General features: G+C 36.0%; 5 protein-coding genes across 8 annotated transcripts; 3 read left to right on the top strand and 2 right to left on the bottom strand.

Annotated features, from left to right (window-relative positions):
• The first annotated feature begins 245 nt into the window (after positions 1-245).
• On the top strand, positions 246-7211 carry LOC110795412 (uncharacterized). The gene is made up of 12 exons (XM_022000425.2): positions 246-595; positions 3271-3355; positions 4096-4147; positions 4234-4254; positions 4341-4394; positions 4646-4696; positions 4860-4922; positions 5060-5125; positions 5255-5293; positions 5655-5777; positions 5873-5965; positions 6721-7211. Exons 1-12 carry the CDS (start codon positions 505-507, stop codon positions 6937-6939), a joined length of 957 nt encoding a protein of 318 aa, XP_021856117.2. The 5' UTR covers positions 246-504; the 3' UTR covers positions 6940-7211.
• A 1583-nt stretch (positions 7212-8794) lies between these two features.
• LOC130463685 (uncharacterized) lies at positions 8795-9241 on the top strand. The gene has a single exon (XM_056832894.1). It carries the CDS (start codon positions 8795-8797, stop codon positions 9239-9241), a length of 447 nt encoding a protein of 148 aa, XP_056688872.1.
• Positions 9242-9304: 63 nt separating this feature from the next.
• Positions 9305-12559, bottom strand: LOC110795426 (uncharacterized). Its single transcript, XM_056832893.1, has 3 exons — positions 12547-12559; positions 9600-12301; positions 9305-9509 (listed from the first exon to the last, which is right to left on the bottom strand). Exons 1-3 carry the CDS (start codon positions 12557-12559, stop codon positions 9306-9308), a joined length of 2919 nt encoding a protein of 972 aa, XP_056688871.1. The 3' UTR covers position 9305.
• A 3479-nt stretch (positions 12560-16038) lies between these two features.
• Positions 16039-20245, top strand: LOC110795028 (protein FAR1-RELATED SEQUENCE 8-like). The gene is made up of 5 exons (XM_021999998.2): positions 16039-16095; positions 16649-18144; positions 18657-19785; positions 19872-19955; positions 20054-20245. Exons 1-5 carry the CDS (start codon positions 16039-16041, stop codon positions 20243-20245), a joined length of 2958 nt encoding a protein of 985 aa, XP_021855690.2.
• Positions 20246-20790: 545 nt separating this feature from the next.
• Positions 20791-26261, bottom strand: LOC130464277 (uncharacterized). Of its 4 annotated transcripts, XM_056833755.1 has the most exons (5): positions 25924-26261; positions 25666-25767; positions 25012-25082; positions 22153-22357; positions 20791-21310 (listed from the first exon to the last, which is right to left on the bottom strand). In XM_056833755.1, exons 3-5 carry the CDS (start codon positions 25044-25046, stop codon positions 21056-21058), a joined length of 495 nt encoding a protein of 164 aa, XP_056689733.1. In that variant the 5' UTR covers positions 25047-25082; positions 25666-25767; positions 25924-26261; the 3' UTR covers positions 20791-21055. The 4 variants fall into 4 exon arrangements, 3 of the variants coding, with proteins under 3 accessions (XP_056689733.1, XP_056689731.1, XP_056689732.1); XR_008924649.1 differs by lacking the exon at positions 25012-25082; XM_056833753.1 differs by lacking the exon at positions 22153-22357.
• Between the last annotated feature and the right edge of the window lie 1380 nt (positions 26262-27641).

The following is a 27641-nucleotide window of genomic DNA, read 5'->3' as shown; positions in this document are numbered from 1 at the left end:
TCGTCCCACCAATATTATTTTGATCAACTATTATTTTTGGTGTTAGCACCCGGTTCACCCTTAGGATTAATCCGAATTCGGGGCGAGTACTGGACGATAGGTTTCAGTCCCCCCTCAATTGTTATTACGGAGGATCGAACACGAATCCTTTGTACCAAGTTCAGCCTCAATCATCGCTGAACCAACTAACACCAAAAACTATGTACTCCGTAATTATTAATTAGTTTTCCTTAGAATTTACTCCATCAGTTTGGAAATTTCATCTTTTTCCGGCTTCTTCCCCCCTTTCCCAGTCAATCACATCATCATCTGTAAATAACAAGTGGATTGTGGATTATAAAAGCTTGTTACTTGTGGGTTTCTTCTTCATTGGCTCATTGCGTCGTCTTCTCCAAGTCCCAATTGTGTGAATTACCCTCTAATATCAAAGACAAACGACACCATTTTTAAGAAAGATTAATTCCCACTTTCCCAGTTATCTGGGAGCAAAGAGCCAAAGAAATCATGAAATCTGCAGCACCCCTTTTCAGCTTAGTAATTTTGGCCATTGTCTTTCTCCCTGTAGCTCATTCTCTCCCCTTCATTGTACTCCATGGTACGCCACCATTTTCTCTCTCTTTCTCTTGTTTTATGTATGATTTCATATGAATTTGTAAGTCTATAATTGCGATGTTGAAACTTTCCAATGTTTCAAATTGCTGCCTACAGTTGTTGATTTTGACATTTATGTTCAATTAGAAGTTACCCTTTTGTTTTGACTTTTTTTTTTGTGTGAATATGCAAGCCGAGGTGTGGAATTAGGGTTTTTTCTATTGTCTAATACGAAGTATTAGGTACTGATTGTAATATGCATGATCAATTCTTGATCTTATATGGGTTTTGGTTTGTGCACAAGCAAGATTGATTTGTTTAGGGTCAAATGTCAGGTCTTTGGTTGTAACATTGATTAGGATATGTGTGAATTAGGATTGGAGCCTTCGGGGGGAAGGGTGAGTCTTACATGTGGTTGGACTGGGTGGGGTGGGGTGGGGTGGGGTGGGGTTGGGTTGGGTGAAAGAGATTGAAGAGTGGTTAATTTAGTTTGAGAAGATTATGAATTCTGTCGTGTGTCGAAATGATTGTCTTGATAAGTTGAGAAAACAGATTAATGGATGGGGGATTAACTAATAGTCATAGGTTATAGAAAAGGCCAGAAGATGTGTTGAAGGATAAGTAGCATCCTTTTGCGATTGCTTTAAATAGGAATATGAACATTGTTGTTGAGATATAGGGATGATAGTTGACCAGATTATTCATTTCTGGAGTGGGTTATAAGATGGGTGTCACTTGTCAGTGCCTCATTTGGGATTTTACTGTTTTCATAGGCCAGCGATTGAAAGTGAATATGTGTGGGTTTTTGCTTGGTTAAATAAAATATAATTGTAGTGGAAGGGAAAGAAGGATTGTAACATACAATATGTGTTACTGGGTAAGTGGATAACTCTTGAAGGTTACTATGCACTTATGCAGTATGTTCCTGATTGGTTGATTGAGTATTTGGGTTAATCATACATTTGAAGCACCAGTGGATATTTTCTGTTAAGTTTGCAAATTCATATTTCCCTGCCTGTAACTGAAGTTTCTTTTGGCCTTTCATTTTAGTTGTGTACCATTTTCATTCTTCCTTATTTAACCTGAAATTTTGTGTAATGGAACTTCTTATGTACATTACTATCACTTCAATAACCTTTATTAATCTGTTAATTGTGTAATGAAGCTTCCTAAACTTTGCAGTAGCGGCTTTCTAGTTTTAGTAAACACATTGGCTTCTGTGTTCATGTTCCATTGGAATTCATAGATGTTGGACATGCAAATTGCAAGCTCCATGTTCATGTTTTGACTTATGAGTAACTGTTTCGGTAGGAATATTTTGTTAGGGTGTGTATATTTAATTGTATGGGATGGTGCAAGAATGTTTTTTTTTCCCTTTGGGGGTTTGTCGATACAGCACTTGCAGTTGGGTCACTTGTGTTTCTGGTACTCCCTATGAAACATGCATGTTCTGATCCATAAGAGTTCGCTCTGCATGTACCTAAGTTAACCAATTGGGATGATACTAAACCGCTGAATTTGAAGTGTTGTTGTCTTAAATCCCGTAATAAAAAATACTTATGCACATTTATGATGAACAATGAGTCAGAAATACTTTCTCTTTTGTACCTTCATTGTCCTGCTGGTGTTTTATCTGGGTCATGTCTTTTCTAGTCATTGTAATTTACAACACCTGTTATATTTTATTTAGATTCATATATGGTAATGTGGTATGAGTTTCATGTTCCAGTTTCTTGCTCAGTTAAGATAATACTTCTTGTAGGAATTGGAGATATATGCTCAAATCGTGAACTGAAGCAGTTTACTAAGAGCTTAAGTTAGTAAGCAGATTAATGGGGAATTTAACTAATAGTCATAGGTTATATAAAAAGGCAGAAGATGCGTTGTTTGGTATATGGAAGTTTACTAAGAGCTTAAGTTAGTAAGCAGATTAATTGGGAATTTAACTAATAGTCATAGGTTATATAAAAAGGCAGAAGATGTGTTGTTTGGTATATGGAACTTACCAATATATGTACAATTTTATGGGATAAAGGGAGTATACTATTTCTATTGAAGGAGATGTATCACTCTATTGTGATTGCTTCCTAAACTTTGCAGTAGCAGCTTTCTAGTTTTCGAAAACACACTGGCTTCTCTGTTGATGTTCCATTGGAATTCATAGATGCAAATAACAAGTTCCATGTTCATGTTTGAATTATATGTAACTGCGTCAATAGGAATATTTTGTTAGTGCATATTTTATTGCCATGCGATGGTGCATGAATGTTTTTTCTTTGGGGGTTTGTCAATACTCAATACAGCACTTGCAGTTGGTCACTTGTGTGTCTAGTACTCCATGTAAAACATGCATGTTCTGATCCATAAGAATTCACTCTGCATGTTACCTAAGTAACCAAGTAGGATGATCTTAAATACAATGCTAAACAACTAACTTGAAGTATTAGTGTCTTAAATCCTATAATAAATTGTACAAATACCTATGCACATTTGTGTTGAACAATGAGTCAGAAAAACTTACTCTTTTTTACCTCCATTGTCCTGCTGGTTGTTTCGCCCGGGTCATTTCTTCTCTAGTCATTGTAATTTTCAACACCTGTTTTATTTTACTTATTCATTTAGGTAATGTGGCATGAGTTTCAGAGTTTCTTGCTCAATTAAGAGAATGTTTCGTTGTAGGAATTGGAGATAAATGCACAAATCGTGGAATGAAGCAGTTTACTAAGAGCTTAAGTGAGTGGTCAGGATCAGAAGGATATTGTGTGTATGCCTCTCTATCTCCTTTTATCTCTCTCATACACAGCTTATTTTGTGTCATCTGAATTTTGGCCTGTTTCCTTTTTGCCATCTTATTCATGTTTGTTTTAGGGCATGTAAAACAATACCTGCTAGTTAGTGGTTACTCTATCCGGTGCCAAAATTTCCTTCTTTATTTTCACCTTTCAGAACTTTAAAAACTTTGCAACAGATGACGTTGTTCCCTGAAACTCAAACCATTTTTTTAATATGGGAACGATGTTGTGAATAGATCATGTGTGTCCTACACCTATCATTTGATCCCTAGATAATAAGGTTAAGGAAAGGGGAATAGAATAGGATTGATTTGGTAAGTTCTATATAAGTCTGGACATAATAGTTCCCAAAATGGATCATTGGGTGCCTTAGAGTATGGCTCACGGTCACACCTCTGAGAGGATCAAAGAAATACTGTGACAATATCTTCCTTAAAACCTTAATTGTTCGCTGGAAATTGGTGTCATTTTCATGTTGTGATCACTTGGACCAATTATCTATACTTCTCATGCGCAGTTGTATTTGTGACGTGTGGTAAAGTTCCAGTCAATACGTGTGGTGGTTTAATGTTTTCATATTACTTCCTCTGTTGACCTCTCTTGTTGTCAGTCTATTGTAAAATAATGACGACTCACATTACAGTCCTCATTTTTTCAATTAGTTGATGTTTGTACTGATCATATATTTTTTCTTGCCACTAATTGTACTTAGTGAAATTGGTGCTGGATCCTGGGATTCCTGGTTTACGCCTCTTGATGATCAGGTAGAGAGAAATAAAAAGCTATGAAGTAACTAAGATATATTTTACTACGTCTGATATTCTAAACGAGATCTGTTTGTGCTTTTCAGACACAAGTTGTTTGTGACAAGGTAAGAAAGCTGTTGGCTCTTGGAGGAACTTGCAACGTGCAGGTTAAATCGACTGACTATCTAACTAACGTGTTATTGATCAATAGGTGAAGAAAATGAAAAAATTGAGAAATGGTTACAACATAGTTGGTCTATCCCAGGTAATGTTGTACACCCTGCTGTGCTGTCGTTCTTGTACTGATTTGCTAAAGTTGCTGGATTCTGGATTCTGGAATCACACATTATGTTCTTATCGTTCTCAAGATGTATTTAGGATACTGTATTTCCGTTCTAGTTTGACCTTTGAAGGGGTGACATTGCAAATTCCATTATCTTTGTCACGTTTTAGCTGTCATAGTAATGAACACCGTCTTTCAGATTTTCCGTTCTGAGACATTTATACTTTTTGTAGGGCAACTTGATTGGGAGAGGCGTTGTGGAGTATTGTGAAGGAGGGCCACCGGTAAGAATAAGCAATAGAAAATAACAAGTTCTGATGTTTGGTTTTGGTTTATTTCTTGCTTTTCTCATCTTTCATCCGGAGTATGATTTTGGAATGCACTTTCTCATTTGTGGTTTTTCCCCTGAAATTAGCACTAAATATTCTGATTTTATGCCTTGTACAGGTTAAGAATTTTGTCTCATTAGGGGGGCCTCATGCTGGCATTGCTTCTGTTCCCCTTTGTGGTGTAAGTGCATTGTCTCTTCCTCTTTTTATCCTTTTCATGATCACCTCATATACTGTGAAATTGATGTTGCTTTCTTGTTTAGTTAATTTTTTAATAATCTGTTTATGCCCTTGCTAATTTAGGACCTCTATTTGCAGACTGGTATTTTCTGTGTGCTTGCAGATTCACTTATCAAGTCTGAGATTTATACAGATTATATTCAGGTCACAACTTAAGTTGCAAACATACGTTATTTCTGTTCAGAGTTTTGTGTTTTCGTTTATGCTTCTAATTATAGTCTTCATATGAACTGAGCTTGATTTTCTTAATTGTGAACCTTTGTGGATTTTCAGGCTCATTTGGCTCCCAGTGGTTATCTTAAAATCCCAAATGTAAGTGCAGTTTCGTACTGAGTATCTGTTTCTAGCTGTGTTTTACTTTTTCGGTCCATTTTAGTCCCAACTTATCGGACCACATAAACTTGTCATGCTTCAGCAGCTCGACTTATTTATAGGAGTTTCTTGTGGAATCTTGTGATTTGTGAATCATACTTGTACTTAAATCTTTGTTTTGGAAATTCTGTATCAGTAATATTCACAATAAGATTTCATATCGGCTTCAAAACTCTATATAGTAGAATGATTTAGTGCTTATTTGGGCGGAACCTCTTTTTTTCCCAAATGTCTTACATAATGATCCCTTCTTGTTACCCATTTATGTGTCATCTAATCAACCAAATCTCTGTTTTTCCAGAATATGGATGGCTACTTAGAGAAGTGTAGGTTCTTACCAAAACTTAACAATGAAATTCCCGAGGAAAGAAATTCAACTTACAAGAAACGTTTCAGCAGCTTAGAAAATCTGGTGCTGATTATGGTATGTTAGAATACTTTGAAGCTTCTTGATATTTTGTATTTATTAAAGTGGTTGCATTTGTAACAATATAATCACGTCTTTTTTCACTATTACAGTTCGAGCATGACACAGTTCTGGTACCTAAAGAAACCTCATGGTTTGGATACTATCCAGATGGCGCTTTTAGTCCTTTGCTACCTCCTCAGGAAGTACGTATTCTCTTTGACTCAATTAGTTATCTACCTAAAATATGCATTGAAGCATCTAAAGTTGCCTTATATAAACTGGAAACCGAACTATTTATTTTGTCTTCATTGGCGGTGTTGTTTTTGCTGATTACCAATATGTTTTCCTTTATTCTAAATTCTAATACATCTAATTAAAATAGGCTAATTGGACTTTTGAGGTATTGTAAGTCATAAGTTGATTATTTATCTCCGTTGTTATATAACATGAAAAAAAAAAGATGATATTACAAAATTTTGAAGATATCTCGGCAACTACACCAAGAAAATCTGATGATACTACTTGAACATTATAAATCTTTATTTTTACTATTCATTGGTCAATTTTTTGTTTTTGTTTTTACTAACTAGGTCCCTTCTGTTGTTGGAGATAAATAAATTATCAACTTAGCAAGAATGTTGAACCCTGTGCTTGCCTGCCATAGAACCTCTTGTTCTAGACCTGATAACAATCAAGGAGAGTTTGAATTGGCAACATAATATTTACAGTTGAAATTGTATATAAGAACTCTGTAATTTACGGGAGTTCTGCAGCTGTTGTTCTTGTTCGTGTCATCACTCTTTGATTTTGAATATCATGAAATTGCCTAATTTAAATATTTGACTTGATTCTATGATTGTAATTGAGCATGTTTCACTCATTATCCCTACTGGACAAAAAATCAGTTTTGTACATCAGTAGGTTGATCAATGATCATGTTCTACTTTTTATTTTGCAGACGAAGCTTTACACAGAAGATTGGATTGGTTTAAAGACTCTTGATGTTGCTGGTAAAGTTAAGTTTGTTAGTGTAGCTGGGAATCATCTCGGAATCTCAGATGATGATATGAAGAAACACATAGTCCCCTACTTGAAGAGCCAATCCAACAAGTTCTACAACTATAAGATGAAGTACGTGCATGGATTCCCTATAATGAGGCTGAAATCTTCAAAATGACGGTTCATGAGTTCATCCATATACAACTGGCCATTGTCAAACACTGATTTCTTTGGGGAGGATTTGGGGGCTTGAATCATAGTATGACTCAATTCCTTTACCATTGAATTGCAATATTCTGTGTATAATTATTGAAACTGAATGTATGATGGAGATCCTAATTGGTTACTCAACCACGCGTCCACGCGGGAGAAATATGAATATTATGAATATTATCTTCCCCTCAATTAACAAGTTATATGTATATATATTAGCTAACCCTTTTCACTATATTGCCTCATTTGAGTTCGTTATGAAATTAGTGAAGTGTTCTACAGGAGAAAGATGAAAACAATCTTGTATTTCTTGCTTAGTGCGAAGTAGAATTCAAACAATCTTCCAGTCTTTTTATTTTCTACATATTGGCTTTTGAAAGACCATTACAATGGTATTCAAGTTCAAAAACAAGTATGGGACTTCTTCCAAAAGAAAGACTTTATTTAATACTTAAAATAGAAGATATTATTAGGCTACTGCCAAATGAGCGTTAAACAACAACATGAAGCATATGCAACAGCAATACAAAAGATTGGGGAAATCACCTACAAAAGCTTGCACAGCTACGTGCTAACTATACCATAATCTATATACATAGCAGCGTGGTGAAACATCATGAAATCACCGGAAGTAAAAACTTATCCAAGAACGTTGCAAAATACACTACAAAATCCTGCACTACTAACTATACCATAATCTTCATCACTAACATTTATTATTTCCCATCGATGATTCCTTATAAATGATTCAAATATTTGACAACGCATAGCAGCCAGGGGGTCTTGTTGTCATTTAAGGAGTGAACATAGCCAAACCAGCAAGAATCTACAAGAACGTGAGTCAACTTCCCACAAACAAGCAATAAAGTTTTCTTTGGCTGTTTTGGTGAGAGGGTTCCAAAGATACATACAATCTTTACTTTGTTCCAATCCTTGATGTAAAGACAAATAATGCCATTACATGACCCCAATAATGAAAAGATAACATCCATTTAACTTGTCATCATTAACAAATTATCGGCTCCAACGGATTAAGTTTACGCCCTTAGTTATGAACTTATGATCGTCCGGAAATCACCGGTACTACTAACTATACCATAATCTATATACATAGCAGCATGGTGAAACATCCGGAAATCACCGGAAGCAAAAACTTATCCAAGAATGTTGCAAAATACACCTACAATGACAGGTGAAGTTGTACTGATACTTGGGTCAATGAAAAGTGAAGTTGCACCGATACGTGGACCAATGACTGCTAGTCCATCATCCATAAGTTGAACGCAAATAATGCCACTGTTTGTGAGAGTAAATAGGCCTGGAGGTCCCTAAACTTTGCCAAAAGGAGCAGTTAGGTCCCTCAAGTTTCAAAAGGAGCATTTAGGTCCCTCAAAATGGATGGAAAACGCTGCTTTTTGTTTTCCGTCACTAACGGCCGTTAAAATTCAATTAAATTAAAAGGAAACTAAATAAAAGGCACTAAACGACAAAAAAACAGTTACATTTACCATTTACCAATAATTAAATAAAGGGAAATTCATTTCAGTTAGCTTTTTACAAAAATATAGCCGTTGAGGCTCTCAAAAAACAGAGTATTTAACATTCCATGGCAAACAAAACAACAATAAAACACTTAAAAAAAAAAAATTCTTTCTTCTCCATCTTCTGCTCTGTGTTTTTTCTCTGTTGCTCCACCATAGCTGACTCTTCTCAACAAAAAGGTATTTTTCTGCCATTTTTTTAAAAATCTTAAGTTAGCTTATTTTAACAATAATTAACATATTTAGGAAATAATTATTAAAACGTAATTTATTTGCAGAATGATGAACAGGGCTATCTCTTTGTTCAACAATGGTGATAATGAACACCCTAAGAGGTGCTACTGTGGATTCACAGTATCCATTCAAAAGACATGGACAAAAGAAAATCCTGGAAGGAGGTTCATTGCTTGTCCAGATTATGATGTTGAAACAAACAGAAGGGGTTGCATCTTTTTTAGATGGATTGATGAACAAGAACCAACAACTTGGCAAACAATTGTCATACTAGGGTTAATGCAAGATAAACAAAGCCTTGCTGCTGAAGTTGATAGTTTTAGGACAAAACTTAGTGAAGCTAACAATTATGCAAGGAAGAGGGAGGCAGACTATGTGATGAGCAAGATGAGAAGACCTATTAGTGTGAAATGTGAAGTGTGGGTTGTAATCCTAGTGGTTCTGTTTTTTTTTTATCTGGTTTATTTTAAGTTAAGTGGGTTAAGTGGGTAGGTAAAATGTAATGATCTGCACTAATGAAATGTAATGAAGACTTTAAATTCAATAAAATCTAACCTCATGGTCTTTTTTCTAATCTTCTAGCCATTGCAAGATCCTGCAATGCTTGGCTTGATATTGTGTGTCCTTGACTTGGTTGAGTCTGTGACAATGGGAAGTCATGTGCAGGGAAGGAGTAGATGGTTTGCTCACCCCCATGATCAGAATAGAAAGCTGCAGGAGGTCTTTGCCTCTGTGGTGTGGGGAAGTGTTGTGATATAGGCTGCATTAATTAAAACAAATTAGGAACAAGTTGGCTTCAGTACAGTAAAGTAACATGTAAGAAAGAATTTGAGTATATTGAATGACTTACAGTAGCTATTCTTTGATACCCATTTGGGTAGGTATAAATACCCACACCCCTATTGTGCATTGGTATAGTTGAACTGGTTCTTGGGTGTTGTTGCTGTAGTGTGGTCTGCTCTGCAGTAGCATGATTGTTGCTGTGTTGTTGTTGCTTAGGGGCATTCTTGCAACCCCTTTTGTTGTGGCCTATCACACCACATAAGCTGCATTTCATAGAACAACCTGTTCTCTTCAGCTTACCAGATGCAGTTACCTCTCCAACACCATATCTCCTCTTTGTTTTAGGTCTTCCATTGACCTTTTTCACCTTTGGAGCCACAACAATGCTATCAGAAGTAGGCCACTCTTGAGGACCATTTAAAGGCTCTAACAAAAATTCATATGCCTTCATGTAGGTCTGTTTGCAGAAATATGCATTGACATATTGTTCTGGGTGGTCTACTTTATTCCATATAGCAACAATTGCATGTTTGCATGGAATCCCACTCACCTGCCATGCATTGCAACTGCAAGTATGTTGGTTCAGATCCACCACATACTCAACCTGTGTTGCACCTTCTCTTACTCCATAGCAAAACCCACCATCCCAGTATGCATTCCAACCCCTAGCCCAAATTTTGTGTTTCTCTAACTGAATTTGGATCCTATGACACAACATTATCTCCTTTTTCCCAATGAAATCTCTTTTCTTATGCAGTCTTTCCATCAAACCCTCTCTGATATCTTCCAACATGGTAATAATAGGCTTGTGCCTTGCACTCAAGATGTATGCATTAAACACCTCACTCATGTTGTTGTCTACACTGTCACAACAAGATAATGGAGTGTAGAATGCCCTACACCATTTCTTGTAGTTCCTTTTCAGTAGGTCTTCAGCAGCTTCATGTGAAATACCCCTCATTACTTCAATGTTTTCATTGAAGTGATTTACTGTGTTGCTTTTTGCAATAGTCCAAAATTGTTTTCTGTACTCTAAACCACCTCCAAACACTCCCCTAAAGTTACAGTACACATGCCTTGCACACACCCTACTTTCAGCTTGTGGAAACACATTTGACACAGCAGCAAGTAAACCCTTTTGTTGGTCAGACATGGAAGTGTACCCTGCTCCTTCACTAGTGCCTAAATCAGTAGCTAGAAGTTCTAGAAACCAACTCCATGTGTCAGTGCTCTCAACCTCACAAACAGCCCAAGCCAAAGGGAACATTTGATTGTTTCCATCCCTCCCTACTGCTACTAACAATTGACCCCCAAATGGTCCCTTTAAGAAACATCCATCAAGTGATATGAAAGGTCTGCATCCTGCCAAGAACCCTTTCCTAAGTGCCTCAAAACACAAATACAGTCTGTCAAACACATTTGCATCCAACTTCAACTTCACTGTGTTCCCTGGATTGCTTCTTAGTATCTCAGCTGCATACCTTGGGAGTAATGCATACTGCTCTTTGTATTCACCAACAATGAGTGCTTGACCCCTTCTCCTAGCCCTGACAGCCTTGTCTTTGCTCACCCTTATACCCTTTTCTAACCAAATGGTTTCCTGAATATCTTGCACTCTCATGTAAGGGTTAACCTTAAACAGATTCTGGCAGTGTTCTGCAATCCAATGTGAAGTCATCTTCTTAATGATAGGTGTCCTACCACAAGTGTGCTCACTGACAAATGTTTTCACTGTAAATGACCTTCTTCCTCTCTCCCATGAAGCCCAAATTCTCCATTTACAACCTTTATCTTTGTGCTCACACTCTGCACAAATTCTAGTGGAATCATTTTTAGAAAATGGAATGTTTCTTCCTTTATCAATTGAATAATCTATGATTGCTTTCCTAAATGTCTTTGGATTCTCAAACTGTTGCCCAACATAAAAAGTGGATTCCCTCTCTTCAGTTTCAGTGTTGTTTTGCTTCTGTTTCCCTCTCCCCCTCTTATGGTGTTGTGGTGCAACTAAGTAACCAACATCATCCTCATCTTCTGACTCACTAGGGCTGTCTAAGTCACTGTATCCATCAAAGTCATCCCCCAAATTCAGACCACCTTCTACTTTACTTTCTGCTTGTTTTTTCAGCATTACTAACTCCTCAAAATAAGCCTTTTCCCTTCTCATATCATCAGATATCTTAGATCTAGCAGTGTCTAACTCATCATCATCTTCATCTGTACCCTCTGAATCATAATCAATTTCAGGTTGAGGCACATTTTGAGGTTGAATTTGAGGTTCAGGTTGAGGTTCAGGTTGAGTTTCAGTTTGTTTGGGTGGGAGTACTGTAAAAGGTGGTTCCACATAATCAGAATTTAAGTCAACCACATCAGTATTCAACAACTCAAGGAAGCTACCTCTCCCTCCTCCCCCTCCTTCACTCCTGTTTAGGTTAAAGTTGTAGGTGGGTTTGATTTTATGTTCAATGTATATATGAATGCTTTTGTATTCAAAGAGTAAAGCTAAGAAAGGGTCACAAGTACTACTATCAAAACCTAAAAACCTAACCCCATTCTTGAATTCTTTCCTAGGGTCCCAGAAATGTACTTTCTCTATATCATTATAACCTAAACTATCGACTAATTCCTTAACATATTTGTCATCTGCATTCTCATGGATGTAATCAAAGACATCCACCCTCCCCCCACTATAAACCATATCACCTTGCACAACCCATTCACCACCATGATGCACATATATGCAAGGGTTCAAAGTCAAATCATCAACATCATCTGATCAAGTTAAACAATATCAATTAAAAAAACAAAACTTTAAGAAATCAAACCAAACCAAATCTTGAATAACAACACAAGAGATAACAAAAGGTTAAATTGCATTCATTCATTCATCCATCCATCATAATCAGAATTCATTTACAAAAGGGTAGGCTTTAACCCTAACATTTCAAACCTCAATCCACTATTGAGGGAGAAGCCTACGGTTAGATATAAACTACTGTCATAGCAGTGACAAATACCAAAAACCAACATTTGTCACATTCACAAAAACCTAATTGCAATGACAGAGTAATGTAATTGTCCTTGAAAATTAAAAATTAAAAAAGCTATAAACAAGCTGGATCATCATAAGCTTGACAAAAGAGGGACCACCACCAGCGCCACCACCACCCCTGCATGGCCTCCACCACCAGCTACTCCTCCTCCTTGAAAAGGAGGGGGAAGCCGTCAAAGTAGACGGTCATGTCCTTGTCCATCCAGGCGTGGAAGTCACGGCCATCATTGTCAATGATGTCCATGATCACCCACTCCCGCAGCCACGCGCGGTAGCATCCTTGAGGGTAGTGGTATGGGAGGCGGTACCGCAACTTGGCCCACCTACGCCACTGCTTGCACACCATCTGCACAGCAGCCTGCCCCTCCCAGTCCAGCTTGGTGAAGATTTGGGTGATGAGGATGTCTTGATGATGACAAAGGGGGTGTGCCTCCCTTAAAGCAAGGTTTCCTAAAGTCAAAGTAACGGCCAAAGTCAATAAAACAGTAAGTAAACCCTAATTATTATACGGAATCTAGATTAAAATACTTCCAAATTAAACAATAGTTTAAATAAACACCATTTTCAAGAACATGCAAGCATCAATTCGAATTAATCAAACTCTGTTTTTTATTTAAGTGAATCAAAAACAGTAAGTGAAACCCTAATTACTACAAAATCTAGTTTAAATTAATTCCAAATTAGGCAACAATTGTATAATTTAACATATTAAACACCATTTTCAAGAACATGCAAGCATCAATTCGAATTAAATATTGGAAAGTAAAAACGGACGAAACCCTAATTCCAACTTCAATTGATAAATTATGCGAAATCAGCCCACGATTGTTTAAATTAACATATAAAAAACCACAATCAAGATAATGCATGCACCAATTTTGGGAAAAAGTTACTTAACAAAAAAACCCTAATTTATCATGGCTCAACTGCAAACATTTATTGAAAAAACCGACAAATTGAATGAAAATACCTTCGTCCCATCTGGAAATTCTTGTTCTCTTGGGGGTGCGACATTCCCACTTATCAGCAGTCCTCTTTCCTGATACGCAAGAACCCATTTTTGCAGAAAACTCAGAGCAATAACTTCAAATTCTCTTAAGTGTTTGAGTGAGTAAATGGCAAAAAGACAACTGAGAGTGAAAATGGGGGGGGACCATATAAATAGGAAGTGAAAAGGGGGGAAATAGGGTTGGGAACAGTAAAAAAATTACCGCCAAAACATTATTAGGAAGGAACCAGAAAATACGAGGGAAGTTGGAAGGTTTCCACGTGTACACATTGAAAAAGTAAGTTGAAAAGGCTAAGTAATTGGAAAAGGCTTATTTTCATCAAAATCATCTGTTTTCAATCATTAATCTACGTGTATATTAATTCTCCTTTTATTTTAATAATTTTTTATATTATTATATTCATTTTAACGGCCGTTAGTGACGGAAAACAAAAAGCAGCGGTTTTCCATCCATTTTGAGGGACCTAAATGCTCCTTTTGAAACTTGAGGGACCTAACTGCTCCTTTTGGCAAAGTTTAGGGACCTTCAGACCTATTTACTCCTGTTTGTGAGCCCTAAACATGTCGTGCAACATTCAAAAGCAAGTTAAATCTCAATTGTTATATTCTTGAAACCCCACATCTCAGATTATTAAATGAGTTCGTTCAAGATTTATTAATTATTTACGATGAGAAATTTCTGTTAAATATATTATAAAAAAATTAATCATATAATTTTAAATTATCTGTACATATACGGGCCCTACATATCTGATCTAATTAATATATATCTCACAATAATTCTAGTATATTTAATCTATTGATTGTCATCTTAACAATTTTAATTCATCATCAAAATTACTAAATTCAACTATATAAAATACAATGGGAACATAAATAATTGTACATGCTATCGGAATGAGATAGGTTAAAAATAGTTAGAAGAATTATACCTTCAACTAATGAAATAATTTAGTCGGAGAAACCACGGTCGAATTTGCAATTGCATGTACGCAGTTAAATCCAAGAGGCGACAAGAAATCCGACAATAATGAAACGCTTTGTACTTGTGGTTGCAATGACATCTCACATCTCTCCCAGGATCGGAGTACTTGACAAAATGAAAAACTCATGTTTTAGTATTTCTAGGTGGTAGAAGAATGCAATACTTTAAATTACGGATTAGTAATCAACTAATCAACGGGAATAATATACAAAAATACAAATACGATGTGCTCTTCATCGCTAACAATTAGCAAAAACAGGGGTTAACAACTTACAATTGATCGAAGGAGATCGGACAATTGATAGAATTGTCGTGTTTTCCGACACGGCGGTTCTATCAATTGATAGTTGGTGATTAACGCCGTGGCTTGGTTGCGGCCACCAACAGAATTGGTGGAGGAAAAACAGAAAGGAGAGAGGTGGACAGAAGGGCGATGAAAACAGAGTACTTTGTCTTATAGAAATCCCACAGCCCACAGGAAAAAAAGAAAACGGTGGTAGATTGTCTAATTGACCAATAGGTTTCGGCCTAACCGGTTCCCCAATCCCGTTTTAAATTTTCACAAATTCTTATTTACAATGGGTGTACAATAAATATTGTACACCGAAGTAAAAGTTAACTTAAAATGCTTAAAAGTTAAGCTTATATATGTAAAAGTTATCTATTTTTAAGTGATTAATTTTTTCATTTTAATAAAACTTATTTCTTCAAAATCACTTATAATGTATAAAATTAATCATTTAATCATTTCTATCAACTTTCTTTTTTACTAATATAAAAGTTAATTAAAACTAGGTTAAAGTTACGAAAAAATGGGTAAAAGTTATCTTGGTGTACAATAAATTTATTGTACACCTTGTGCGCGCAAGACCTTTTGTTAAATTTTTTTATTTTTGCCGGGATTTAGTCAAACAAAAATGAAAACCCAAAACACAATAACTCTCACCTTCATTTCCAACCAATCAAATTTGATTGTCTGAGATCACAATTTTCCAAAACAACAATGAAATTATCCGTTTTAGTTGTTGGCTCACTTTGGCTTCCTGTATAAGCTAGTATGAATGGTTATTTTTAAAAAAAACTTTTGTAATTTAGGTAATTTTTTTTGTTCTAAGGCCTTGTTTGTTTGAGGCCTGCCCAGTTGATCTTCTTGATTAACCAGGGGCGTTAAGCGGGGGGTAAAATAGGTATCTCAAATCCAATATTTTATTAAAAAAGAAAAGGAAAATGAATCAAACTTACTTAACATACAAAATAAAGGAGAAATAATTATGGATGGTTAATGGTTTTGTTCCGTTACTTGACGAAGATGACATGAAGTTAACACCAGTTAATTGCCGTTTGTTTGAAATTCAAATCCATTTCTTGAGAATTCAAATATCCTTTTCTCTTTTGACTGAAAAACCTCCATTTTTACAAACCCTAATGAAGCAACTACTCTGATCTACTCCCGAGCGCAGCAAATGACAGGAAAAAATTCACATATTGGGAGTGAAGCTGCAGTACCTAGCTATGTCGAGGTAATTTTTGACTGTTTCGTGCATAATCTCGTATGATACTTAGTGTGTATGTTGAATCCAATTAATGTTGGCGAATTTTGTTGTTGTATTTTATTGGTGTGTGAAATAATCATTTTTATGATAATTGGGGTTTATTTATTGTCCCGTATTGGGAGATCCGCTTGATTGTGGGGGAGAGAGTGAACAGTGGTGAGATTTGTTTTAATAATTAATGATTAATTATCCTCGACAAACACGAAATTAACTATAAAAGTGGTGTGGTGAGAATTTAATTATCATTTTGTCCGTAACATGAATTTGTGAAGGCCATAGGTTTAGTTTATTAAATGTAGAAGGGTTTAATTAATTACATAATATGTTTTAATAAAACAGATTTGTTGTCACTGTTGGTAATATTTTATTTGGGCTAATATTCTGTGGAAGAGTTTGTTTGTACTAAGTTTTGGAGTGATTGAATGAAAAATTGATATAATCAGATTGTTAGGATGTTAATAAAGACAGTAGTGTTTGTGTTAATTGACTGTTATAATAATTAAAATATTGTAAAATGTAGGCCATATACCTGGGTGGTGGTGTTAATGTAGAACCTCAAGGATGTTCTGTCGGATTGGGCGAAGGACAAGATTCAAGTGTAACCTTACACCAAATCCCTTGTGGTATTATTGGTAATCATGGGGATAGTTGTGGGAAGGGATTAATTGACATTGTAGAACTCCAGTCAACCGTTAGATCGGGTGTTGTTTCTTCAGATACCTCATCATTTGTAACCCCAAGCCGCACTACAAATTGTAGGAGCGTAGACGACAACTTTTTTGGAATCTCTCCCCGTACTTCAATCCAATCATGTAATGTAACCCCTAATAGTAGGATTCAGAATAGCATGACTAATTCAAAGGAAGGACTCCTTTGCACTCCTGAACACGCCGTACTCGGTGATAGACCCAACGAGGTTGGAGGTACTTCCTATATTGTCACAAACGAAGAAGTAGTTCCCCCCCCCCCCCCCCCAACCGAAGGGCTTATTTTTGGAAGTTGGGAGGATGTTGAGGAGTATTACAAGAGATATGCAAAACAACAGGGATTTGGTGTGTGTAGGCCGCAAGCTACATATAATAAATTGAAGGAAAAGAGGGGTACGACATGGAGGTGTGAGTGTTATGGTGACCCTTACATGAGACAGAAAAGGGAGGCAAAGAAAAGAGCAAATAATATGGAATTGGGTGGTAGCTCGGTACCCGATCCACCATGTAAGTTGAATCGTAAATCAAAGAAGTGTCATTGTACCGCCATGTTGTACGCTAGTGTTAACGGGGACAATGAATGGGAAGTTAGGAAGGTTGTGCTAGAACACTTGAACCACCAGCCTACACCAAGCAAGTGGAGGGGCGTGAAAGAATATCGAATGGCTACTGCTAGTGACTACTTTAAGGAAGGATTAATATCCAGGTACGAATCTGGGGCACCGGTGTCACAAGTCAGGGCTAATCTAGCTGAACGCTTTGGTGGGCTTGAAAATGTTATCCTTGCTGAAAAGGATATTGTACACATAGTTCAAGAACGAAGGAGGCTGAAAATGGAAGGTGGGGATGCAAATGCGATGATGAACTATTTTGAAGGAATGCAAAAGGGTAATGATAAATTCTTCCATGCCCACAGACTTGATGTCGAAGGTGGTCTGAAGGACATTATGTGGGTTGATGCTAGGAGCCGTGTGGCCTTTAACGAATTTGGCGAGGTCGTTTGTTTTGATGCCACTTACCTCACAAACAATTATGAGGTCCCCTTTTGCAATTTTGTGGGGGTAAATCATCACGGGCAGTCACTTTTGCTTGGTTGTGCGTTGTTGTCCCACGAAGATGTTGATACTTTTAGTTGGTTGTTTAGGCAATGGCGCATATGCATGGGTGGTAGATGTCCGGATGCCATTTTAACAGACCAAGCACCGGCTATGATACGACCTCTGAGGGATGAGATGCCGGAGGCTCGCCATCGTTGGTGCCTATGGCACATAATGAACAAAATTCCTACCAAACTTGGTTTTCATCCCAAGTATGTTTTCTAATTCTTGCGACTATTATGTTATGTACCTTATTTATAAAATGACATTGCATGTTTAGGGTTATAGTGCCTATCAGTGAGTGGTACGTAGAATGGTTTTATTATATTTGAGGCCCTTTAAAATAATATTAGTCGATTTTTTTTGTCCATTGCACGTTAAGGTGTGTAATTTGGTTGCATATAATAAGTAGGAGAATAATGTTCAGATAGTATTCTTAAATAATTAGACTGTTTATGTTAATAGTAGATTATAATTTCAGTTGATTATGAGACGGTATAAATGTTAACTTAGACTGTTTTAGGTAAAAAGAAGATTGGTGATAATTAAATTTTACTGTACTAGAGTATGATGCAAACCAGATAATTTAAAATTTATTTAACTAGTTATTCAAGCGTTATTAAAAAAAATTAACTTGTTAGAGTAGTACCTCTGTTTATAAGTATTATAACGTAAATTATCCTTGGAGAAATATGTACTGAACCAAAAAATGTGTTCGGGCTAGGTATAAGGAGTTGAAAAAGGTGATAAAGCGAGTTGTTTACGAGAGTTTGTGTGTAGAGGAGTTTGAGAACAGGTGGTCTAGCATGAAGGTTGATTTTGAAGTTGCAAACCATGCTTGCCATGTTTGGCTCGACAGCTTGTACAAGGATAGGGAAATGTGGGTACCTGCGTTTATGAATAATATATTCTGGGCTGGCATGAAAACAACGCAGCGTGTCGAGTCGATAAATTCATTCTTTGATGGTTTTTTGGAGAGAAGCACAAAGTTGTATGAGTTTCCTAAGAAATATTGTGAAGCTATGAATAAAAGATGCAGTGATGAGAAAGACGCGGATGCTAATAATGCGAAATATATTCGCAAGTTGATAACTGGTTTTAACATTGAGGCGGTATTCCAGAAGCTTTACACAGACAACAAGTTTAGGGAAGTGCAAATACAATGTGAGAAGCTTTTATATTGTGTTGTGAAGGAGACCAAAGAAATATCAAAGACGAAGTTTGAATATGTGCTGGAGGATAGGGTTTGGCTCATTAAAAAAGGTAAGAGTGAAGAAATATTGACTAATCATCGGAGGTTCTATTTGGTTAAATTTTGTGCCGAGGCAAAGGAAGTCTCATGTATGTGTAAGATGTTTGAAACGAGGGGTATTCTATGCAGGCATTGTATACGCATACTGGATCAAAACTTTGTAGTTGATGTTCCTGAGAAATACATCCTTCGTAGATGGAGAAAAGATGTTTACAGGAAGCACATGCATGTGATCGTTTCTTCCTATGATCCTACAAAGACAGAGGTGCTGAAAAGGTTTGATATGATGATGAACGTATTTGAGCCTATTTGTGAGGAAGCGACTTTCAACGATGAGATTCTCAAGTTTGTAGTCAAGGAATTGCAAAGTCTTGAAATAGGCGTGAGGGAAAGGGTATGGGCAGCCAGAGAAAAACAACAGTTTATTCCTTTAGAATCCCGCGCTTTAGACGAGGCTTCCCAACAAAGTTGTACCACACAGGTGAAGATTAAGAACCCTGTAAGCAGGAGCAAGAAGAAAAGGGACAGACCTTTGACCATAAGACACAAGGCTGTGGGTGAGAATAACATATGGACGCAAAAATCAAAGGCAAAAAATAAGGTTAGCGTTGTATTAAGAACCCAATTAATATTTTATCTATGGGTTTATTTGTATGATAATGCCGCATACCTTTGATCCAATATTAGGTCACGGAGGAGTCATCGAAATCGGATGATGAGGTCGTTGAAGGGGTGTCTACTTCTGCGACAGAATGGGTTGGAAAGTTACAGGTACGTTGGACCCTTTTACTCTTGTTATTTTACTGCAATTTTAGTAGTAGTTTTCTGTTCATGTAATACATTAGATTTATTTCCCTAATGTTTCCTAGGTGATAAGTAAGCTGAAACAAAAAGCCACGGAAATGCTTGGACTTTCACAAAATACTCCGAGTATAGGAGTTGTTCCCGATGATGATATATTGTTATTCCGAAATAGCCTTGGGTGGGAAGACCAAGCTAACAACCTTGTCATTCCCTTTTCCATTAAATTATTGATTATTAATATTTTGTATTTTTTATAAATCTCCCACAACGCTATTAGAAGCTAGACAAAAGTCCGTGGCAATTACATTTTCAACGGCCTCCGGGAAACTCAACTCCCAACCCATACTCTTCTAGTGTTGTAGGTACAATTAAAGTGTTCCACCTAACGGGTTATTGACGGTTCAGTTATTTAATGAATTGGATTACTCGGTGTTCAATCCCTAAACATGTGTTAAGTGTTAAAGGTGCAAAAGATTGTTGCTCTCGTTTTGAAGTCGTTTATTTAATATTGTTCTCTAGTTGGAGATAAACATTTCATATTATAGATAAATGTAATATTTGTAACTAATTTATAAGTTGTTAGTGTATAAACCCTATCACCAAATGTAAACAATGTGAATAATCGGTACGATTAAGGTGTTCCACCAAACGAGGTTATGAACGAACGAATATATAGGAACACAACACACTCTTTTGAAATTAGAAGTCGTTTGAATATATATCTATGATCTTAAACCTACTAATAAACGTGTTAAGGTAGAACTTGCTAACCTACTAATAAACGTGTTAAGGTAGAACTTGCTAACCTAAAAATCATTAATAAAATTAGATAAGTAGATAGCTGTTTGAATTGGTACATTAAAAGTTGTTCGAGTTATAAATAAATACTAGTTTTGATACTAGTTTGATAGTAGTTATACAAAATGTCGTACTTAGGCACTAGTTGGATACAACAACCTCAATGCATGAGGAAAAAACTTAGATCATAAGTACCCGGCCTAATTAAATGCAAAAAATTATCCTTTGCGTTCCAAAAGTTTTCAAAAGGGAATATTCAGCAATCCATCCTACTCGATGATTGCGTAGAGGGTGGACCCGTTCACAATACCGACATCTTGAATAGTTTCGGTCCCTTCCCGCACAATCATGTTGTGCCGGATTGTTACCCTAAGGGGAGGGATGCGTAGCCAGTTGGCGTATTCAGTAATGACCGAACATAAGTAATCGGTCACTCGCCGTTGCACCATATACACCGGTGGGTAGTCCATGGTTGCTACCACCGAAAAAGTCCGGACAAACGAGTTGACGTTCATCCCAGGGACCTAAAACATTGACAAAAACATGTATCGTTATTTTGTTAATGACCCATCAAATAAGCCACAAATTCAATAAATACATGGCATATTTGTATAATTTTTTAAAGGAAAAAATCATTATGTAGGCCGACCATTTAAAAAATATTTGTTTTATGTTGAGTCAAAAATAATAATATCAAACATAAGTATAAAATCCCCAAATTCGTGCATTTCATCAATCTAACGAAAAATTTATTTTTTAGTTGCATTTTTTATTGAACATTTAATTTATACGAATATATAAAATGTAAATAATCGATCAAAGGCAACAAAGGCAATGTAAATAACATCGATCAAAGGCAATTTAAATAACAATTTCAATATATAAAATTTCAAAATCAAGTCAAATTTATCATGCAAAAAATAAACAAAGCTTAATATTCATTAATACTACTGAATCTTATTCTTAATTTTAAACTATCATAAACTTCATTTAAACAAACTAATCCCAACATGAAAGAAAAATACCAAATCAAGCAAAATTGTTCAATTAACACACACACTTCGAGCTCAATTTTCGCATTTAATAAGTTAAAAAGTACCAAGCTTAATAAACTTTACTTCCTATTACTATGCATGGATCAAGTGAGTAATTTGTACTACAAAATAAATCTAAAACAAGGCCAAATTACCTAAAGTTGATAGAATCCCACAGATCTGATAATTACCCCATAAAATAATGGCAAAAAATAATATATTTCAAACTATAAACCTCAAACAAACAAATTAACAACAAAATTATCAAATCTCACGATAGTTTTATAAAAAAATAAAACGATGGAAGTTCGTATGATAGAGTTCGAACTTACGGGGCCGAGAACTATGAGGGTCTCCCCCTCCATAAGACCGATCTCTCCAGCCGTGAGCAACGGTGGGACAACTTCTCCTCCTTGGCGGCAAATCAGGAGGTGTTGAGGAGAGCACGCTACTCGGCGGGCGTAGTCGTTGTATACCAGACGAAAAGTGTCCCAAGGACACATCATGTACTCCACCCCCAAATCATCATCATCCAAGCTACGAACCACCATGCATGTTGGAAAGATGGCTGCAAAATTAGTAAAGAACGGCTGCGGGGGCGGGGGAATTCCGAACCCTAAGTTGTTTGTGGGTTGTGCATCCATGGAGGCGTGTCTTAGAAGTGTTGGAAAACAAAAAGGGGAATTTGGGGAAGCTCAAAGTGGGAAAGGGGTTGTAGTGAATGAAGTGGTGGAAAAAAGATGGAGTCACCCCCTCCCCTTTAATAGCCGGTCTATCTTCTCAAATAGGTCAACACGTGGTACAAGGTAGTGGAAAGGTGTCATTGCCTTTCCTTTTTCTTTTTGTACTACATGCATAAGTTAAATCAGACTATTTGTGCAACGTTATTTTATTTTCAAAACAATACTTTCCCACGTTTAGATTGACGCAACGGAAGTTTTATTCGAAAAAGACTTGATATTAATACTTTAAGTTGTTAGTGTATAGACCTTATAATTTTAAAGACCAAATGTACCACCTTGTAGACAATTAAAAATGTTGTGTAGACCAATTTTAATTACGGCTCAAGTTTGTTCTCGTGTCGGAACGTGATAACGTCCGCAAAAGAGCCGAGCTGGTCAATAAACACTTCGGTCACGTGATCGACAGTTATCAAGTCTATTCAAATGTCTACCTTATAATTAACTGTTGTATTTTGATTATATTTGTTTTTCATTTGTTATAGGTTACGAAATTATGGAAATAGCCGAGGTGGACGTTTACAAGTATGCACCATGGGATCTCCCCCAACTGTCTGCTTTAAGGAATAAGGAAAGGATGTGGTACTTCATTAGCCCACGAAATAGAAAGTACCAAAAGGGGGACAAAGCAAGTAGAAGTACACCTTTGGGGAGCTGGAGGATTTCAAGTGACGATAAGATGGTCCGTTATAATTCCCGAATAGTAGGAACTATCAAGACTTTAGTATTTAAGATAAAAGGCACATAAAGGACAGATTGGGTCATGCATGAATACAATCTTCATGACGAGAAACTAGCTGCAAAAGGAGTTGTTCAGAACTCTCACGTCATTAACAAATTATTCATGAAAAGTGGGATAGGACCAAGGGTTAGGGATGACCACGAGGCACCCTACTCGGAGGAAGAGTGGAGATCAGATGATGAGGATGACAACTAAATTCAACACGATTTCACAGAAGAAGGAGAACATTTCAGTTTGTTGCTGAGGAGCTTCTCACAATATTAGGGAACCCCCCTAATTTCCTCTTATCTAACAATTGTGTCTTTTGTCTAAAACCGACCAAATGCAAATTAACGTTGCATTTATTTTGTAGCTTTACCACGCTTAACATCATGGTTCGGTTCTTTTGTTGTATTATAGGCGGTACCTAGAATACGGATAGTACTCTATGTTGTGTGACTTTTGGTAAAAACTATAAGGCTTTAGGCCACCTTTTGATGCGACAAACCTAGTCTAATATATTTTCCCTATTCTAAGGTTCGTACCAATGTAACTTACTTGTACGAGTACTTATTAAATATTAAATTTAATATTATTATGTGTGTTTCTGATTATAAAGATGGCGACATGTCTTTAATTCAAACGGAATGATATCCTTTAACTATATACGGAGTACATTTTATTCTCAAATACATTCCCTCTGTCCCTTAATACTCGCACCGTTTTGACTTTTTACACTATTCACATAATTCACTTTGACCCTAATTTATTTCTAGTATATGAAAATAAATGTTAGTATATAATATATTGTTGGCTTCATCTTAATATATATTTTCAAAATATTAATATCTTTACAAGTTTTTATAATATGTAGTTAAAGATATTGGTGGTCAAAGTTGTGCATTGGCAAGCGTGTCAATTAGAAACGGTGCGAGTATAAAGGAACGGAGGGAGTAACTAATAGTTAAGGGTATAAATATATTACCTTGATGCGTATTTTGGTTTGGATGACAAAAAACATGTTCTTTATTTGGATGTCACCAACCTTTTGAGGCTTACAAGCCTAATATAATAACGTAATCTACTTTTGAGGCTTAATAAAACTAGTGTAGAATACTATAGCCTAATGTATAATATTATCCCCTTTTGTTTTTAATTAACGTATATACCACTTATGTGCTATTAGTTCTCTTGTAATTTGCTTTCGTACCTTCATCTTGTATATGAAATGTTTGTCTTATACCCTAATTTTATATGTAATCGGACACATTTTTATGAGAAATGGAAGAAATTATTACATTGACCCTCTTGGTTCTATTTATAATAAATTTCATTAGATTATAATATATTTGAATTAATATTCTCTGTATCTAACAATTACTAAATATCCTTCATATACAATTTTAGCGCAAAACTAACGCTGGCTTAGGCCTCACGTTCCACTGCTTACAGCATACGCATAGAGCATTGATTTCAATATGGTCATGGGTTCGAATCAGGCATTGAGCATAATAAACGCGCATTCACACATTCTTCTGCTACCCCCAACCTTTTTTTTCTTTATTAAAAATTACTAATTTTTTTACAGATTTTTTTTATTATTAATTATTAATTAAATTTAAAGAAGTTCCTTGCAGATCAGCAATTCATTTTCCAGATCAATGAAAATAAGTGAATCGAAAACGGGTTTCACTTGTAATCAGCGAATTCATCGAACTTCAACTTCTTACCACAAGTTGTGGCCACACTTCGGTTCCATCGCCATCGATTCTTAAGAACTTCGGTTCAATTGACAACAAATCTGATTAACCCATTTCAACCGATTAATAAATGTAAAGTTGGAGCAAATCTAATTCACCGTTAAAACAGATTGATAAATGAAAGTCTAAGAAATTTCAATCAACCATAAAACTGAGTTACAATGTACTTTGGAAACATCGACAAAAATTAACAAAAAAATAAAGGAAAAAAAAAAACAAGTTTTGAATTTCAAATTTCAAACCAGCCTTCAAAATTTTCAAGCTGAGTTGTACATGAAGGAGTGATTAGGCAGTGATTAGGATTAAGATATCCAATAACATATCAGGGTAAGCTGAGTGGAGTTAGACTTGGTCTAACTGTGGGTTTTGCGACATAATTTACAGTAGCAGGTTCAAGTAAAGTTCCTGTTGGTGTAATAGTAAATATAGATTCCTGATCATGTATTTGTTCCCTCATTATAACACTCACATTAATTCCGCTGAATTTAATTATTGTCATCTTAAATCTTTTAATTCAATCATCAAAAGTACTAGATTTAACCACATAAAACATAATGGGAACATAAATAATTACACTTCATATCCAGACAACATAAGTTAAAAAAATAGTTAGAGAAACTTTACCTCCTAGTACACCAATGGAACCGATAGATAATTTAGACAGAGAAACTACGGTCGAATTTGCAATTGCATCTGAGCAATTAAATCCAAGAGACGGCAAAAAATCTGACAGTAACCCAAAGCAAAAAGAAAAATTAATGTTTTAGTATTTCAGGGTCGGAAAATAGTTTATATAATTAGTCGAATAATATTAAAAAAAAACGAATACGATACGCTTGCTTGTTATGATTAACAAATAGCAAAACAGGGTTAACAACTTACAATTGATTGAAGAACAACATCGGAATTTGGTAGAACCGTCGTAGTTGGTGATTGACGCCACTGCTTGGTTGCGGCCACCACCGGAATAGTAGAGGAAGAACAGAAATGAGGAAGGAGGAGAGAAGGGCAATGGAGTTTGGATTGCGGAGAAACCAAAGTAGAACATACGGTGAAAGCTCACAGCCTACAATGGGATTGTCGGACAAAAGAATTAAAGCATCAATCAAAATGAAAATAAAAATCGATAAAATTGTACTTGTAGGATGAATTGATAGAAATCTGGATGAAAATTGAACAGAGAGAGTTCAATTTCAAGTGAAAGAAAACGGAAAAGAGAGTTTTAGATAGAAAACTGGGAAATGGGTAGTTGTCTTAAATACAGCCAGCAGGGAGTTGGGGGGACACTGTATGAAGCTTTTGTTTGGCTTCCTCTATAAGCTAGTACTCCCTCCGTTTTTTTTTTTTTTTTTTTTTTTTAAGAGATACACTTAGTTGGGCATGGGTCTTAAGAAAAATAAAAGAAGTGGGGTTGGGATAAATATTTTAATAAGTACATTGGGGACCATGTCCTTTTGAACAAGTGGAGGTGGGGGTGGGGTGGGAGTAGTTGTAAAATTATTTTTTAATTGGATGGTGGGTCATAAAGTGTAGTAGATATATTATTTAATTAGGTGGTGAGGTTGATAAGTTACCAAAAATGACAAGTGTATATCTTAAAAAAATACGGGTGAAAAAGACAAGTGTATCTCTTAAAAAATTACGGAGAGAATATTTTCTTTTTTTAATCTGGCTTATTTATTGGTTATAATTTCCGATAAACGAATCATATAATAACACCGATTACCAATGTCTCGATTTCTTAAATATAACAGGAAAGTCTTATCTACTCGACTACTCCTAAACGTGTAGTCAAATCTCATAAATTTTCCCAAATTCCCGTAAAGATTAATGTGGATGGAGCGTGGAAAAGGAATAAAGAGATCGGTCATTTCTGAGGCGGTTATTTGTTGGGTACTTGGATTATAGACATTAATGGCAATAATGCTGGTGAAGGGGTTGTTTTTGTTAGAAGTACTAGTGTGCTATTAACTGAAGCTCTTGCTCTTCTGATCGGTCTTAAGGAGGCAAAAGGTAGAGGATTGATGGTATGTTTTGGTCAAGAATCAAGATTGATTGTGCTAATTTGGTGATAGCAGTCCGGCAATTTCCGAATTGTCCCTTTGAAATAGCTTCCGGTTTGTGATGATATTTTTAGAGTACCTTCCGGTGGACCTGACAAACGCGTCGTTTGGATCAGTTTCGAGTAGGGTCAATTAGGATCAGGTCATTTTGGGTTATTTTTCTTTCGGGTCGATTTCGAATATGGTTCGGGTCCATTCGGGTTTTCGGTAACTTCGATTTTTTATATGGGATCAGTTCGTATCGGATCGGATATTTTGGGTTATATCGGGTTTTTCGGGGTAGATCGAAATTTTCGGGTCGGATTATATTTTTCGTATTTTGAGTTTTGATTAGGTTATTTCTCTTTAGTTTGGTGGTCACTGTCATGATATTGTCAAACCTTTATAACACAAAAGAGTATAAATTAATAAAAAGAAAATAATAATAACAATAATAATAATACAAAACGCTAAAAAAAACTTGTATTTAAACTAATTGGTAAATTCGAGTTGTTCTTCGGTTCGGATAGGTTCGGGTTGATTTAAATTTTTTGGTTA

The sequence above is a fragment of the Spinacia oleracea genome, chromosome 6, assembly GCF_020520425.1.
Source record: "Spinacia oleracea cultivar Varoflay chromosome 6, BTI_SOV_V1, whole genome shotgun sequence".
Classification (NCBI taxonomy): Eukaryota; Viridiplantae; Streptophyta; class Magnoliopsida; order Caryophyllales; family Amaranthaceae; genus Spinacia; species Spinacia oleracea.
Note: the sequence above shows the minus strand (reverse complement) of the source record. Positions and strands in the feature narration are given on the sequence as shown.

What these genes read in the sequence shown, in the direction of transcription:
- LOC130464277 (XM_056833753.1), bottom strand. Translation starts at nt 26,089, where the DNA reads ATGTTCTACTTTGGTTTCTCCGCAATCCAAACTCCATTGCCCTTCTCT. An exon ending in ATGTTGTTCTTCAATCAATT is followed by an intron (nt 25,768 to 25,923) that starts GTAAGTTGTTAA and finishes GGTTACTGTCAG; the next exon opens with ATTTTTTGCCGTCTCTTGGA. An exon ending in AAGTGTGGCCACAACTTGTG is followed by an intron (nt 21,311 to 25,011) that starts GTAAGAAGTTGA and finishes TCAATGTTTTAG; the next exon opens with GTCCCTGGGATGAACGTCAA.
- LOC130463685 (XM_056832894.1), top strand. Translation starts at nt 8,795, where the DNA reads ATGATGAACAGGGCTATCTCTTTGTTCAACAATGGTGATAATGAACAC.
- LOC110795412 (XM_022000425.2), top strand. Translation starts at nt 505, where the DNA reads ATGAAATCTGCAGCACCCCTTTTCAGCTTAGTAATTTTGGCCATTGTC. An exon ending in CACAAGTTGTTTGTGACAAG is followed by an intron (nt 4,255 to 4,340) that starts GTAAGAAAGCTG and finishes ATTGATCAATAG; the next exon opens with GTGAAGAAAATGAAAAAATT. An exon ending in ATTGTGAAGGAGGGCCACCG is followed by an intron (nt 4,697 to 4,859) that starts GTAAGAATAAGC and finishes TGCCTTGTACAG; the next exon opens with GTTAAGAATTTTGTCTCATT.
- LOC110795426 (XM_056832893.1), bottom strand. An exon ending in GGTATCAAAGAATAGCTACT is followed by an intron (nt 9,510 to 9,599) that starts GTAAGTCATTCA and finishes TAATTAATGCAG; the next exon opens with CCTATATCACAACACTTCCC.
- LOC110795028 (XM_021999998.2), top strand. Translation starts at nt 16,039, where the DNA reads ATGACAGGAAAAAATTCACATATTGGGAGTGAAGCTGCAGTACCTAGC. An exon ending in CAGTACCTAGCTATGTCGAG is followed by an intron (nt 16,096 to 16,648) that starts GTAATTTTTGAC and finishes TGTAAAATGTAG; the next exon opens with GCCATATACCTGGGTGGTGG. An exon ending in AAACTTGGTTTTCATCCCAA is followed by an intron (nt 18,145 to 18,656) that starts GTATGTTTTCTA and finishes TGTTCGGGCTAG; the next exon opens with GTATAAGGAGTTGAAAAAGG.